Source organism: Polyergus mexicanus, unplaced genomic scaffold (genome assembly GCF_030449975.1).
Source record: "Polyergus mexicanus isolate NDT 795.1 unplaced genomic scaffold, iyPolMexi1.0 SCAF_3, whole genome shotgun sequence".
NCBI lineage: Eukaryota > Metazoa > Arthropoda > Insecta > Hymenoptera > Formicidae > Polyergus > Polyergus mexicanus.
The window spans coordinates 8,379,065-8,393,455 of NW_027223323.1; the positions used below are offsets into that span (position 1 = coordinate 8,379,065).

At 34.4% G+C, this 14,391-nt stretch overlaps 4 protein-coding genes across 4 annotated transcripts; 3 read left to right on the top strand and 1 right to left on the bottom strand.

Moving 5' to 3' along the window:
* The first annotated feature begins 88 nt into the window (after nt 1-88).
* Nucleotides 89-1,817, top strand: LOC138931734 (pre-mRNA-splicing factor ISY1 homolog). Its single transcript, XM_070292785.1, has 4 exons — nt 89-386; nt 482-504; nt 604-922; nt 1,125-1,817. Exons 1-4 carry the CDS (start codon nt 384-386, stop codon nt 1,488-1,490), a joined length of 711 nt encoding a protein of 236 aa, XP_070148886.1. The 5' UTR covers nt 89-383; the 3' UTR covers nt 1,491-1,817.
* Nucleotides 1,818-1,837: 20 nt separating this feature from the next.
* Syt14 (Synaptotagmin 14) lies at nt 1,838-10,379 on the bottom strand. The gene is made up of 8 exons (XM_070292787.1): nt 10,113-10,379; nt 8,729-8,917; nt 8,306-8,443; nt 8,148-8,206; nt 7,869-8,048; nt 7,212-7,535; nt 6,660-7,013; nt 1,838-6,559 (listed from the first exon to the last, which is right to left on the bottom strand). Exons 1-8 carry the CDS (start codon nt 10,144-10,146, stop codon nt 6,347-6,349), a joined length of 1,491 nt encoding a protein of 496 aa, XP_070148888.1. The 5' UTR covers nt 10,147-10,379; the 3' UTR covers nt 1,838-6,346.
* Nucleotides 10,380-10,474: 95 nt separating this feature from the next.
* Cls (cardiolipin synthase) lies at nt 10,475-12,529 on the top strand. The gene is made up of 4 exons (XM_070316312.1): nt 10,475-10,877; nt 11,313-11,674; nt 11,799-12,056; nt 12,140-12,529. The coding sequence occupies exons 2-4, from the start codon at nt 11,327-11,329 to the stop codon at nt 12,401-12,403; spliced, it is 870 nt and encodes a 289-aa protein (XP_070172413.1). The 5' UTR covers nt 10,475-10,877; nt 11,313-11,326; the 3' UTR covers nt 12,404-12,529.
* Nucleotides 12,530-12,836: 307 nt separating this feature from the next.
* Cia30 (complex I intermediate-associated protein 30) lies at nt 12,837-14,191 on the top strand. Its single transcript, XM_070316599.1, has 2 exons — nt 12,837-13,437; nt 13,561-14,191. The coding sequence occupies exons 1-2, from the start codon at nt 13,067-13,069 to the stop codon at nt 14,081-14,083; spliced, it is 894 nt and encodes a 297-aa protein (XP_070172700.1). The 5' UTR covers nt 12,837-13,066; the 3' UTR covers nt 14,084-14,191.
* Nucleotides 14,192-14,391: the final 200 nt, after the last annotated feature.

A 14,391-nucleotide genomic window follows, 5' to 3' on the forward strand; every position in this document is an offset into this window, starting at 1 on the left:
CTTTTTATTTTCTTTTATATATATTGTATACATCATATAAATATATTAATTTTTTTTTTTTTTTTATTACATTATTAAAAAAGCTTAATCAATCATGATAAAATAAGAAGTTGAAAAGTGAAAGAGAGACGTGTTCAAAATGATGCGTTTAAATATCTTACTCTTAAAATAGCATTTCATTGACCAATCAGGACAAATCTATACTCTTTTCTGATTGGTCAATCAAACGTTACTATACAAGTAGAATTTTCGAACGTACCGCATTGTAGTAGAGAAGAAGCGATAACACCGCTAAATGCATATATATAACCTCTATAAAAATAAAATTATAATGTACATTTAAAAACAAGTATAATATATAATTAAAAAAATAACAGTTAAAAATGGTGAGTACATATAATATATATATATTTTATATGTTTCATTAAATAATTATATATCACTTATGCTTTATCTAATATAAAAAATTTTATTTTTTCAGGCACGAAATGCGGAGAAGGCTATGTAAGTATATTTTTACAGGTTTAATCTAACTGATTGATAATATTTCTCTGTGAATCATAATTACTAATATCAGTGATCGATATCAATCGTACTCTTTAGGACAACACTTGCTCGTTGGAGAGCAGCGCAAAACAATGAAGGAGCAAAGAAAGAACAAGAGCGAAGACCATATCTAGCTTCAGAATGTAGAGACTTACGCAAGGCAGAAAAATGGAGAATGCAAATAATTCGGGAAATTGCAAAAAAAGTTGCACAAATTCAAAATGCTGGACTTGGTGAATTTCGCATTCGTGATTTAAACGATGAGATCAATAAATTACTTAGAGAAAAGCGGCATTGGGAAGCACAAATAAAAGAGCTCGGTGGACCTGATTATTCCAGAGTAGGACCTCGCATGTTAGATCATGAAGGACGTGAGGTAAAATTATAGATATTACTTTCACAATATCAGAAATTATGTTAAGGAATTATTAAATATTTATGTTAATATTATAAGGAGTACGATATTGAATCAATTTATATCTTTAGAATAATTTTTTTGGATAAATTACATATATTTGTCATATATATGTATATATTACATATAGGATAAAATATAATATGGCTTGATTAAATAACAGGTTCCTGGTAATCGAGGTTATAAATATTTTGGAGCTGCAAAAGAACTACCAGGTGTTAGGGAATTATTTGAACAAGAACCACCACCACCCCCTCGAAAAACCCGTGCGGAATTGATGAAAGATATTGATGCGGATTATTATGGTTATATGGATGATGATGACGGTATTCTAGTACCATTGGAACAAAAAACAGAACAAGAAGCGAGAGAAAAATATATCAAAGAATGGATGTCCCGTGAGAAGGAACCAGAAGCTAGTATTGAAACAACGGCGCAGAAACCAATTCCTTCTCAGCAAGATATTCAAGGAGCTCTATTGGTTAGAAAAAAGAAAGAGTTACTGGAAAGGTATGGGCTGGACTGTTGAAGTTTTATCTGAAATATGTTGTGAAAAGAGTTCCAATTGCGATAATAACTATTTGTAAGTTTATTGATTTAATTATATAGAATACATTTTTATAAAACGCGATGGAGATGTAATAATTATTGTTAATTTATAAATACGCGTAATAACATTGATTAAGATAATTAGTTTGTGCAGTAGACATTCAAACTTGAATTAATGTTTATCGAGAAACGGGTGCTGTAGATAAAATATAGATCAAAATCCAACGTTATAGTCTGTTTATAATCTTCGCGATCTGGTATCTTTCTCATAATTTTTTCTTATATTTCATAATTTTGAAAATTTGACGATGACGATTGACGAAAATATGATGATTCAAATGACATAGCAATTATCGAGTAATCGTTATTTCCTAATCTAAAAATCCTCGTACGCTCTTATTCTCACAAATGTATCTCTGGAATGTAACAAAGCAATCCACATATTAGAATTTAAGATCTCTCGGCTTTTTATCATCTTGATACTGCAAGCGTCTATCAATGAATAATAAGAATGTGTTAAATGTATGAAACATTACTTTTTTCTAAAAAGAAAAAGTCATGACAATTTCATCACGTTTTTTAAATATCTCTAGCTAAAGATTGTAGAATCCCAGTGCAGTGTTCCAAAATAAAATGTAATATGGTGATCTGGTCACTCCTTACACACAAATCCAATATCGACTTATCATGCAAAACACTAGAAAACGGTGTTATAAGATTAATGTTATCACAATTACATTACATTAAATTCAAAGAGTTAAAAGGCCTAAAAGTTACCCTGAAAAACTACCTGCTAATTCAACATATATTACTCATATAATATGATTGGAAATCTTGAAATTTTCTCAAGTCTAATTTATGTTTTGTGTAAAACAAATATTCAGTAATAATCTTATAATCGAGAGATATTAATACTATATCGCGTTAGTTAATTTACATATTTGAACATTTCTCTCCTCTCTTCAGCATCGTGCTGTTTATAAACAGACTGTGCATTAAGATGTACGATAATATCGCTAGGACCCAGAAGTACAATAATAATATCACTTAATATACATAATGCAGGTACAAAAACAAATGCAAATCTTATCACATTTATATCCTAAACGTGTTTTCGAATCTGTTTTAACCAATTTTATTAACTTACAGCTAATCTTCATATCCTGTAAATAAATAATATTAAGTATAATATAAAACAATTATAAGAATATATAAATATTTCTTATAATATTCTCACTCTCTTTATAACATATATCTAATTATGATCAAAATCGAAAGTGCAAAAACGTTTACATGTCTTCTTAAAAGTTAACGTAAACATGTCTCTCTCTCTCTCTCTCTCTCTCTAGGACTTTGTATGCTTAGGATGTTCTAAACTCTCATTTACAGTAATTATTCGCAACATGTATAAATGCGTATATATAAAAAAAAATCGCGCTGCGCGATAAAAAAATTCTCTTCATGCCCTAAAGAAGACTTCTGAGCCCCGGTCATGTCTTACTGCTAAAACGTAAATGAGACAGAATAGTTCGAGCATGGATTAATAACTATGATAAAAATTTATCACTAGAGGCTTGAAAAAATCAAGCGTTAAATGATTCACAGCATCTGTTTGTCCGTTTGTCCGTGTAATCAGCAACTGGTTTTACCCGCTGATCTGGGGGGTTCCCTAAAGATTATTTGGTCTAAACCCATTTTCCGCATTATCATCAACGTGTATATGTATGTATACGAGAATTTGTATGCATATTTTATTAATAATAATCTTAAATCATATAATCTAAGAATCGTGCTATCAAATAATAAAAAAAAAATCATTAATTATCAAAGTATTCAATGTCGAAGATTATAAATATGTGTATAAAAACAAAGGTCAATCAAATTTGCTAAAAAGTTCTACTTCAAATTTGTTAAAGAATCCATAGACGTAAAATTAGGTTTTATAAACAGAATAGTTTTTGTATATATCTCTCTTTATATCAAATTAATTTCATAATATCTAATGTGAAAAATCCATCTTCAAATCATATCTTCTCTACTCTTTTCTGCGTGTTCTTCAATATAATTTTAATATGATGAGGAAACCCCCTTGCTCAAAAATTCTAATAATAATGCATAGATTATACCATATATCTACAACCTAACGTGTATGCATGATCTCGTGTTTATGTTTCTATTTCATTTATATTATATCGACTCTACAAACACATCTGTGTTTACAAGTGCGTTTTGCGAGTCATTGTGCGTCGTTAAATTGTGGATTTGCTTGTCCCGCCTTTTTATTCCATTTCGATTCGAAATCATCGCCACGCCGGCGCCAATTGTCCGCACGTGTATCAATCCATTCTCGAACCATCTCGAGAGATGCCCGTGTTCTTAATCTCATCTTACCGCTATAATCTGTCGCTCTAATCCGTCTGCTAATTTTAATATTTTTTTTTCCAGGCATACCTGAACGAAACATAAAATAACGTTTTAGAGTTAAAAGATTGGTCAATTAAATTAACTTGGTGATTAATAAAAAAAATCGCGTTCAAATAAACATAATTACATATAAGTACAGTTTACAAACAACAGATGAAACAACTAGCATAAATTTTGGGAGACAATGTCGATTAATACAGAGTACCTCGATGATCTCGAAACAATTTAATTTTGATATTATTGTTAATGATATTATTAATTTATTACGCAGCAATATAAATCGTTAGTTTTAAGTAACAATATCTTTTTTACGGATTAGCTTGTCCTATTTTTGTGACAAATCTTGGCACTAGACATCGATCTTGCATCGTTCCCTTTAGAGTTAAATATATATTCACTTAGAGCGTCTAAGCGTTTCATTCAGGTATGTTTAAGTTGCGGTAGTAAGACTGAGTATCATATTATCGATACTAGGTAGAAATCTAATAACTAATAATGTTAAATGCACGGCGCTCAATATTTGTCATATCGATTTATATGAACAAACACAAGCAAATCGAATATCCGTCGAATGTATGTACATACATATAATTACATATCGTAAGACAGGTAATATCGACACACTGATACAGTAATACAGCAATGATTTATAATCTTGACAAACAATAACAATACTACTGAAATATATGTGATATAATTCTATAATGAGTAACATATTCATTGAGTATCACAGAAAGAATATAAACCGAAAGAGAAAATGTATTTTTTGACAAAGTAAAAATTACTTTTCCTTCTGGCGGTATTTTACATTTGAATGTGTGAAGATTTATATATTTAAAAAAAGTAATTTATATTTCTTGGAACTTCACGTTTTATGATATGATAATTTTAGTTTATTTTGAGAACTATTTTAACTGAAGCTTATAAGAGAGTAAAAGAGAGAGAGAGAGAGACTTGATATCTTTTAATTTAAAAATTAAAATACCATGATCAAACAAGTTCTAAGAAAAGAATGGTATTCCAATTCATCAAAACTTATTATTGATATTAATTTACTAGAATATTTGCTTGAATAGCTATATTGCTTGGGAAAAAAAATCAAGATGTGCTTTAATAATTTCGTTACTCTATATCTATAGAAACAATAGGCATGACTGTATAATAATAATTCATTGTGTCGATGTTATCCAATTTCAGGGTGGACACAAATCATCCGTTTTTATAAATTCATCAAATCCGTAAATTCTCAAATTTACCAAATTAGAAATTTTCAAGAATGGAATACTAATTTTTTATTGAATCTCTAAGGATTTGTATCACTTTTTTTAGACTCTGTTGCCAGTTTTTGCTAGTATTTTATAAAACTACAGAAGATTTTTTTCACTTCTTTTGGAATATTTTAACAATATTAAGGAAACCTCGATTTTTCTAAAATATTTCTCAAAATCTACGAGAGTTTTCCTTGCTTTTGAAATATTTCCAAACTTACTAGAGAGTTGCGAGTTTTTTTCTGTTGCATGACCACCCTGTATCTTACAATACGATAAAGTCAAGAAATGTATGTAACTAACTCGTGTATTTTCCAAATGATGCCGCTCGGCCGCTCAAATTTCGCTTACACTTAACGACGATTCTCCATTTAGCGTGGCACGCGACCTAAAGAGGGTGAAAGGCACAAAGTAAAAAATAAACGATACAGATTGGCTCAGGCACATGTCGAGTCGGAGAGCATCGTACCACGTGACAGGACAAGCACGATGAGAGGGCCGGGTGTCGATAACATCATATGATCGTCCGGGATCCTCGACATCAAAGATAAATCGCACTGCTCCCATCAGCGTATCAAAAAGGAAATGTACTTGGTACATTTAGACAAGAGTTTGTAACTCAGAGTTTACAGTATTCCAAACAGCATCCCGAACAAAACAAAAGCCCAAACAACTTTTAAAAGATGTTTAAAATTTTAGTGACAATTAAAGCATCTTTCGTGCGTGTTATTTAAGACGCCATTTAGATATATGTATATTTTTGTCTAACAGATGTCTAAAGAATAGTACGACATTTTTTGGTCTTTATGTCGGCATTTGTGATTTTTATTTAACAGACATACAACATTGGAACATCTTTACGATGTTATTTGTTTAGCTGCGTTGTTTGGGCTCTGACTTATGATTGACAGACCGAGTGGAATATTGACTTCCGTTAATTAACCAGGCAGTACACAGTGTGTCTCCGCGAGATAAGAAAAAATAGCCGAAATCTCTTTCGAGATAAGCCACGAGCAGTTATTCTTCTTCAGAAATGCGCATCTGTTTCCCATACTCTTCGCGGCAAGTACCGGCGAAATCGATTTCGCGCTCGAATGGCTGCATCGAGAATAAATCCAAAAGGAGGCACTCACTTGAGAATATCTCAAGGACGCAATAGCAAGTGCCAACGTTGTACTTGTATCGGTTGCCTCGCCATCCGCATGTCATTCCAATGCTGCAGCTCCTCAGATCCGGAGCTGTTCAGACCCATAGAAAGCCAGCCAATCATCTCTCGTCCTTTTCTACCCATTCCGCTCCGCCGACGATTGTACACGGATAGAAAGAGCGTTACGTCCCCCAATTGAAACAACGCGACCTTCGCACAAAAAAATTTCGTATAACATATTTTAACGGTATAATCGAATTTTATATGTCCGAAAACTGTTTTAAAAATCAAGGAATTTTCATAAAGTTACCTGAAATATAAAAGTTTCCTTGTAGAGGGGATTCGGCTGGGCGCGTTTTAGACCAGTCTTCGACCGGCCCATCTCATGGTTGTTGCTGTCAACAAGGGCCAATTTTACGTAGGTGTCGGGTGGTTTCGTGTCATTCCCACCTCCGCCGCGGAAATGAGAGCCTTTAATTATCTCTACCGATAAGCGGCCTGTCGTGCCATTGTATGCCAGACCGATTAGAATTTCGGCGACGCTACCACCTTTCATACTGCTGCCGTAAGGCGGTATAGCTGTAGAGGCATATGACTGAACCGACTGCTGGGATCCCGTAGAATCGCTACGAGTTAAACTGCTGGTGGTTCCCCAATCTTGCGCCTAAAAATATAACAATGAATTCTTTATTCGATCTTGAATCGATGTTTCTTTACTAGATTATATATAATATAATATTATGTATACAAAAGTTAAGAAATTAATTCCCGTAAAATTTACTAAACAAAAAACATGTCAACTATGCTTCTGGCGTAAATTAGACCTATATTACGATTTGAAAGAGACTTTAGAATGACTTACCGAAGAAGAAAGCGGCGGTTGAAGAGTCAACCAGAGGGTCGTTTCCAGTTGAAGATTAATCTGATCAAAGGATACCCTGGCTTCGCCCAACAATCTCTCCCGACGCATCATTCTGCCACCCCAGAGGTATACCCTTAGCCGTACTCCCATGGCGTTTACATCCTCCGGATTTACACGAGGAAGTAAAAAGCTCTCCATGTATTGCGGCGATGTCCCTTGCCGAACTCGAGTCTTGCGTCTTTGCTTTTTTGATGGCAGCAAAACTAATCGTACCTGGCTGCCGCCGATGCCGGGGGGATAATTTCGTCCTTGTAACACGTGAACCTAGTAAAATAATATATCTCAATATCAATTGTCGCACAATATTTATTATGTGATAAGAGAGAATTTCAAGCATTTATAAAACAAAAAAATTACTATAGAATAACATTTTTATTTATGTTCAAGTTTTTAAGTGAATATATAAAAACAAATTATAAATATATAAATAAATTATATATATATATATAGAATGATAATCGATTGATATTAAAACGTACAATTTAAGATTTACGTTTATTTCTAAAAAGATACAAAAACAATTATAATTATAATAAATTAAAATAATTAAAATAAATATAAATAAATGATTAAATATTATGGAATAATTATACGAACTGTCATCTCGCGCATTGGGGCATCGTATAAGAAAGCGACTTCCAGACTACCAACTTCCTCGGTAGCCATCGTACCCATCGTCGTGATAACATCATTGGTCGTCGATTCATTTTGCTCGACCTCTATTTCCTGCTCTCTATTGTCGAGTATAATGTTAGATGCCCCAACTTCCACTACGCACTAGAAACATGAGAAAAAGCAAGACAATACAATATTGCATTCTGATTCGGAGCAATTTTTTTCAAATTTTTAAAAATTTTCCTATAAACAAAAAATCACCTGCTGCTGATCCGTTGGGGAGTGTTCCTCAGTGCAGCTACTGGAAGTGGTCCCAGCATCTACAAACGACGATTATTGTTAATAAATCCAAGAAGAACTCCAATGATTACGTATATTATTTCTTATTCTTAAAACTCTACATTGTCGTTATTACTGACCTACGATGGTCGTTGGTCCATCCTCCGCTTGAATAGTTAACGTATCCGGCGGAGGATGTGAACGTGAATTTAATCGTCGGAGAGCGTCTTCTTCTGAATCGGAACTTGTTTCTGGATCTGAATAGGAGAATGTCTTCCCTAGCAAGCAAATATATTGATTATTAGGAATTATTTCTTATGCTTTCGCTGCAAAGAACTGGATTTCGCAGTCCAGAAATTTAGCAATCATTCGGTGTAATAGAGGCTGTAGATTCATCCGTCTCTTAATCTTAAAATTTATTTAGCAAATTTGAAATTAACTCTCATTATCGTAAGTTTGAAGAGATGTATAAAATTCAAACCAATTCGAAAATTGTTTCGAGTTTCGAAACGGTGAAGATTTGCAAGAAGGAACCGGGACGGAAGTCGATATAAACCATATACCTATGTTTTTCGAGATTTGAGATGTGGAGCTGTTGGTGGACTCACAGAGAGGCACACAGACTCCGCCGAAAAGCGTCGTGGAGGAGGGCGGCGTGAAGCACCACTTCCGGGACAAATAGAGGAAGAGGGCCAGCAATAGTACTACGAAACCGGCAACGGCACCCAGAACTGCAGTCGCTTCCACAGGTACTAAAATACCCCGAAAAATTCTCATTAGATTTATTATAATTTATATAACACAGAATTTCTGTGTCCCTCTCTTTTCCTCCCTCTCTTCTCTCCTCTCTGTCTCTATATATTCATGCAAAATGCTTTTAATCATATCATTTATATATAATCAAGATAATAGCTCAGAACAATATCAAATTATATAATAATCAAAAGTATGAAATTTTTATAACCGCTGTAAATATTCGGTCATACATAATGTAATTCTTCTAGTCATTATATACAATTGAGAATCACACTCTGTGTACATAATAACGAAAAATAAATAAAAGAATGCGAGAAAAAAAAGAGATAATTCTTTGTGTAAAATAAGCCTACAAAATAAACCTATTTCGCGCAAGACTTGATATTGTCTCAGAAAATATCTTTTTCTCTACTGTATACATAGTATATTTTTGTTTTCTTAAATTTTGAAATTTTAACCCTGACGCTATGTAGGCACCGGTGTATCACATCGGTTATCGTATCGAGCGCGTTAACGCGACGGCGACATATTACGCCGTAATGACCTGGAATAATTTATTATCGCTCCAGTTGACACAAACTATGTGCGACGTGGAATTGCGCAGAGTCGCACGCACGTTTAACGCAGTCGATTGTAACAATAAAAAAAAAAAACCACCTCTCATCCCCTGAGCCGAAGCAAACGTTGAATTTTTCAATGCGCGATCGTTCTTATTTCGACATCAATTTGCACTTTCGAGAAATTTGTGGGATCTTCGCTTATATTACGATAATCGTACTCTCGAGCGTACATTATTCCTCGCAAAAATTTGAGAATCCGCTTGCGCAATGCGGATTGTGAGGATTCTTGATCATTCGAAGCTATCGAATCCTCTCTCTTGATTCTTTTCCCATCTCGAAAATCAATGCCGAAGGATTTTGCTCGCGGCTATTAATACTGATTCTCAATCGACGTCCGCTCTTTTCAACGCCCTAATAAAATAGGAGAAAGAGGAGAAGGTAATGGAATGGAATCTTTTCGATTTTTAATTTCGAGATCGCGATTTGTAGTCTCGTCGACGATATCGTTCCACACGATGCCCGTTTCGAGTGCTCGGGGGAAAAACAAAAAACAAAAAAAAACCTCGAAAGGGTTCACGGTTCGAGATCGTCGCCAGGAGACTTAAGCCCGACCCGGACATAGTGGACTTACCCGCCAAGAAGTGGTCTGATCCAGCCAGAATCATGCTCGACTGCGGTGTCGCATTAAAACTTGTTCAACATTCAGCTCGTTGGCGCGCCCGGGATTTTGCCTCTCGCGGAATAACGAGACGCATCATTCGCCTCGGCTGTCGCCGGGCGTCCTCCCGTGACAGAAGCGTGGCTAGCTGGCTTCGTGAGCTAGCCAGCACAATAATACGTGGGCGGGGGTGTACACACAGCACTCTGTTGCTCCGAGGACCGACGCGACGTGCGCCTGCTGCACCGAGACCCGTCGATCACGCCTGCGCGACGCGGCCATCTTGCTCAGGCGCGGTGACGTCACGACGTAATTATACTGCGACGATGGTGGGGAGGAAAAGGACTTTTCTGCGTCTCTTCTCGGAGCAAAGCTCCGGAATATTATCTGTTTTGTCTCTCGGTCGAAGATGCCTCCTTAGCTTTATTCGCAAAATTATTTGACACAAATGAGTTGTAAAACGAGATTGTAATCTTTCCTTAGAGAGAATTGTATAATTAATTTATCCTCAACGATGATTTTTGTTCGAAGGCAAGATTCGTGTGGATAATATCATTTGTATTGACATTTTTGAGAGATACTTGACCTTGACCTATTGTTGTTCATTCGTACTCGGAGAACTGCGAAGAACGGAGTGATATGCGAGCGGTGGACTTCGTACGTTTGTTACTTCCTCGAATCTAACCTAAAAAGTAAGGCCGCTTACGTCGCGAGCGTATGAAAGGCAGACTCTTGAAAGTATGTACATATACACATTAACGTGAAGTAATTCACATTTAAAGCAGTTGTTTTTACAGGCTGTGTCTCAAAATTGACAGAAAGTGAACGTGCAGTACTTCACTCTATTAAACGAAAGTGAATATATTTCTCTAGCGAGAATGTTGAGGTTACGTATGGTTGTTGTTTTTTTACAAAATTTCAATATATTTCACTTTTTAATATAATCAAGCTTCGAATTCATTATATTGATGTTTTCGAGTCTTCTTATTTAAAATAAAATTTGAAACTTTTTATCTTCATTTTTTTGCTAAAAAAAATAATTGACTTGAAATCTCACGAAAACAATATATTCACTTTCTGTCAATTCTCTCGGGAAATATTTTTATATTACATCATATTGTTTAAACATGAAAACATTTAATAATTTTTATTTTTATTCTATTTATCGAATAGGAGCAAATATAATTATGAGCTACTTCACTGTTCTGCAATTTAAACAGAGGTCCGCAGTCTTAAACAAAGGTTTAATAGAGCAATGTTTGAGGCAGTATCTGATGTGCCAAGGCAGACCCTACGTTGTAGAAAGAGAAAATCGTTATAGACATTGTATCGATGCAAAAGATCGAGCAATTCGAAAAAAAACATATATTGCACGTTGGCGAACACGTATATTGCAGGATATTAAACATACGAGAAAAAAAGTAGAAGAAATCATTGAAAAGGAAAATATCTGGACAATACCCAATTTGCTTTGCATGGGTCGCATAGTGACGTCACCGTTTTTAAGTTATTTGATCTTATCACAAGATTATCAGGTGCAATTCAATATTTTGATAAACTTAAAGCACAAATGTATTGTGCTGCAATATATTATATTGCCTCTATAACTACTTTCTATACATTGTGTTATATCTAAAAGTATCTTCCGCCATGGCATAGATTGCGCTATGGCTGCTTGCATTTGCAGGAGTCAGTGATTTAGCAGACGGATGGATTGCACGTACTTGGACATCGCAGGCTTCTAAACTTGGAAGCTTTTTGGATCCAGTAGCAGACAAGTTACTCGTTGGAACACTATTTCTCTCTTTAGCATGGGTTGGTTTGATACCAGTTCCACTTACTTGTCTCGTTATCGCGCGTGATGTTGCTCTGGTGTCTGCTGCATCTTACATTAGATATCGTTCCCTGCCTCCACCAGTATGTATATAATATGTACAATTATTAATTCTAGCATATATTTATTTAGTTCGATGAATTAAACTTGATGTATACGATTTCAGAAAACCTTAGCAAGGTACTTTGATCCTACACATGCTACCGTACAATTGGCACCAACCTTAATGAGCAAGCTAAATACTGGAGTGCAATTGTCTCTGGTTGCTGGAATGCTGGCTGCTCCCGTTTACCACTTTGTAGACCATCCAATCTTACAATATCTCTGTTATATAACAGCATTTACGACTATTGCGGGAGGTGTCAGTTATCTGTTGTCAAAAGACACATATAAATTGTTGAGGAGGAAGAAGAAGACTCAGACTCCTTAAAACTAGACTGTATATTATTGATATATATGACGTTGTAAATTATGTAAAAATTCATTGTTTGTATTACACAATGCATATTACTTTTTCGTATTATCATATCTGCCTGTACAAAGATTTAAATAATAATGTTTTTATATCTAAAATTTATAAAAAAGGAGAATATTACTGAAAAATTTCTTCTATAAAATCTTGATATCCTATAGAATTTTATATAGATTTAAATAGGATAATTCAACATTACTTTATATTTCTTTTTAGTAATGGATGCAATGATTTTGTAAATAGAGTATGGCTGCGATTTTAGCGCTATGAGGGTGCTCTGTTCTCGTTCAACTTTCAATAAGTAACAAAGATAGAATGACGCTTTTAGCGCTAATAGCGTCTTCCCGAACGCACCCTATGTATGTCTGAAGTCTGCACATGCGCAGTAGCGTAGCGTGAGCAAGTTTGTCCAGCAATCTTTCCGCATGGAATTAATCTATCTCTTTAAATGCATCTTCATAAATATATAAATAAGAATACTCATTTGAGATATAAATACCGTGCGTGTCCGAAAAGCACTACAATTTACTGTAAAGCAAATAAATCGGAAAGATTATCCAATAATCTAACCAAACTTGTGATCTCTCTGTATGCAATTACGAGAGCTTGAAGAGAGCGAATATGACTACGCGAATATTTAGAAAAATATTGACAGATTTCGCAATTAGAAGGAGAAAATTACATGTAACTGTGAATCACTCGTCTTTCTATCAAAGAGATCGAAGATCAGGTTATAAAATAGTGTACGATAAACCACCACCGAAACAAAACTTGAGCATTGTAGGCAGATTCCGCGAAGGATGTCGACAATTCAAGGAAGAGTTTGGTATTTGGTTGGAAGAAATAAAGGAAACATTAAAAATGGATCCAACTTTTATATACAGAAGAAATGAAGTGGATGTTGTGTGGCGATTCAACACAGGTCCAGAATCATTGGATCAGTGGGTTACTAGCTGTGATAGTGATTATGAGGAAGGCTACTCAACAGCTAAGTGGGTATAAATGATACACATACATACAATATAATAATAATAATAATAGTAGATTAAACATATTTATATCTGATATGTTTACTTGTCATTTTATATCAGTAATCTGTCATTGTTTCTTTTTAGATTAGAATTATCTTCTACTGGCACTGGCATATTTTCTGGCACAATAAGCACTCGTTTGCCCAAAGACGGCAGAATAAAAAATGCTGGTTTCTGTAATATTACCACAATATCTAAGCAAAAATCCTTTAAACGTGATGTTTGTCACAATTGGACGCCATATACTCATCTCATTCTTCGTGTTAGAGGAGATGGCAGGTGTTATGCGCTGAATATTTCAACCAGAGGCATATTTGACTTGACGTGGAACGATGTATATCATTATGTGCTCCATACCAGAGGTGGACCTTATTGGCAATATGTCAAAGTACCATTCTCCAAATTTGTATTTTCGAGTAAAGGCAGGTTGCAGGACAATCAGATGGTCATCCTGCTGCATGAAGTCACAAATTTTGGTATTACGTTAGCAGATGACCTTAATGGTCACTTCAGATTAGAAATTGATTATATCGGTTTGGAGAATGATGAATATCATAACGAAGAGTTCGCTTATGAATCTTATGAATTTTCAGGAGTCAGATTTTAGTTTTTACATACAAAGTAGATTACATAAAAGAGATTTTAGTCACTTTGTCATTATTCCCCATTTATATAGGGAGTGTAAATAGAAAATGTGAAAAAAATATACATTGTATAGCATAAATAATAAAAACTTAAATATAATTTATTAACAATACGCCCAAAAGAAAAGATAATATGAAAACCCATTTGTTTTAGCCATATCCTTTATTTTATCATTCATCAAAAACACGTTTGTAGAATATTGAAATTTAAAGATTTAAACTTTTTTTTTTAATATTTATGCTTGGAAGAGAGATTGATATATTTATATAG

Excerpts from the sequence above, each read along its gene's own strand:
- LOC138931734 (XM_070292785.1), top strand. Across the intron at positions 505-603 it reads CGAAATGCGGAGAAGGCTAT|GACAACACTTGCTCGTTGGA; the intron begins GTAAGTATATTT and ends CGTACTCTTTAG. Across the intron at positions 923-1,124 it reads TAGATCATGAAGGACGTGAG|GTTCCTGGTAATCGAGGTTA; the intron begins GTAAAATTATAG and ends ATTAAATAACAG.
- Cls (XM_070316312.1), top strand. The coding sequence starts at position 11,327 with ATGAGCTACTTCACTGTTCTGCAATTTAAACAGAGGTCCGCAGTCTTA. Across the intron at positions 11,675-11,798 it reads TCTTATCACAAGATTATCAG|ATTGCGCTATGGCTGCTTGC; the intron begins GTGCAATTCAAT and ends GCCATGGCATAG. Across the intron at positions 12,057-12,139 it reads ATCGTTCCCTGCCTCCACCA|AAAACCTTAGCAAGGTACTT; the intron begins GTATGTATATAA and ends ATACGATTTCAG.
- Syt14 (XM_070292787.1), bottom strand. The coding sequence starts at position 10,146 with ATGATTCTGGCTGGATCAGACCACTTCTTGGCGG. Across the intron at positions 8,444-8,728 it reads TCAAATCTCGAAAAACATAG|GGAAGACATTCTCCTATTCA; the intron begins GTATATGGTTTA and ends TTTGCTTGCTAG. Across the intron at positions 7,014-7,211 it reads AACCGCCGCTTTCTTCTTCG|GCGCAAGATTGGGGAACCAC; the intron begins GTAAGTCATTCT and ends TTATATTTTTAG.
- Cia30 (XM_070316599.1), top strand. The coding sequence starts at position 13,067 with ATGACTACGCGAATATTTAGAAAAATATTGACAGATTTCGCAATTAGA. Across the intron at positions 13,438-13,560 it reads GAAGGCTACTCAACAGCTAA|ATTAGAATTATCTTCTACTG; the intron begins GTGGGTATAAAT and ends GTTTCTTTTTAG.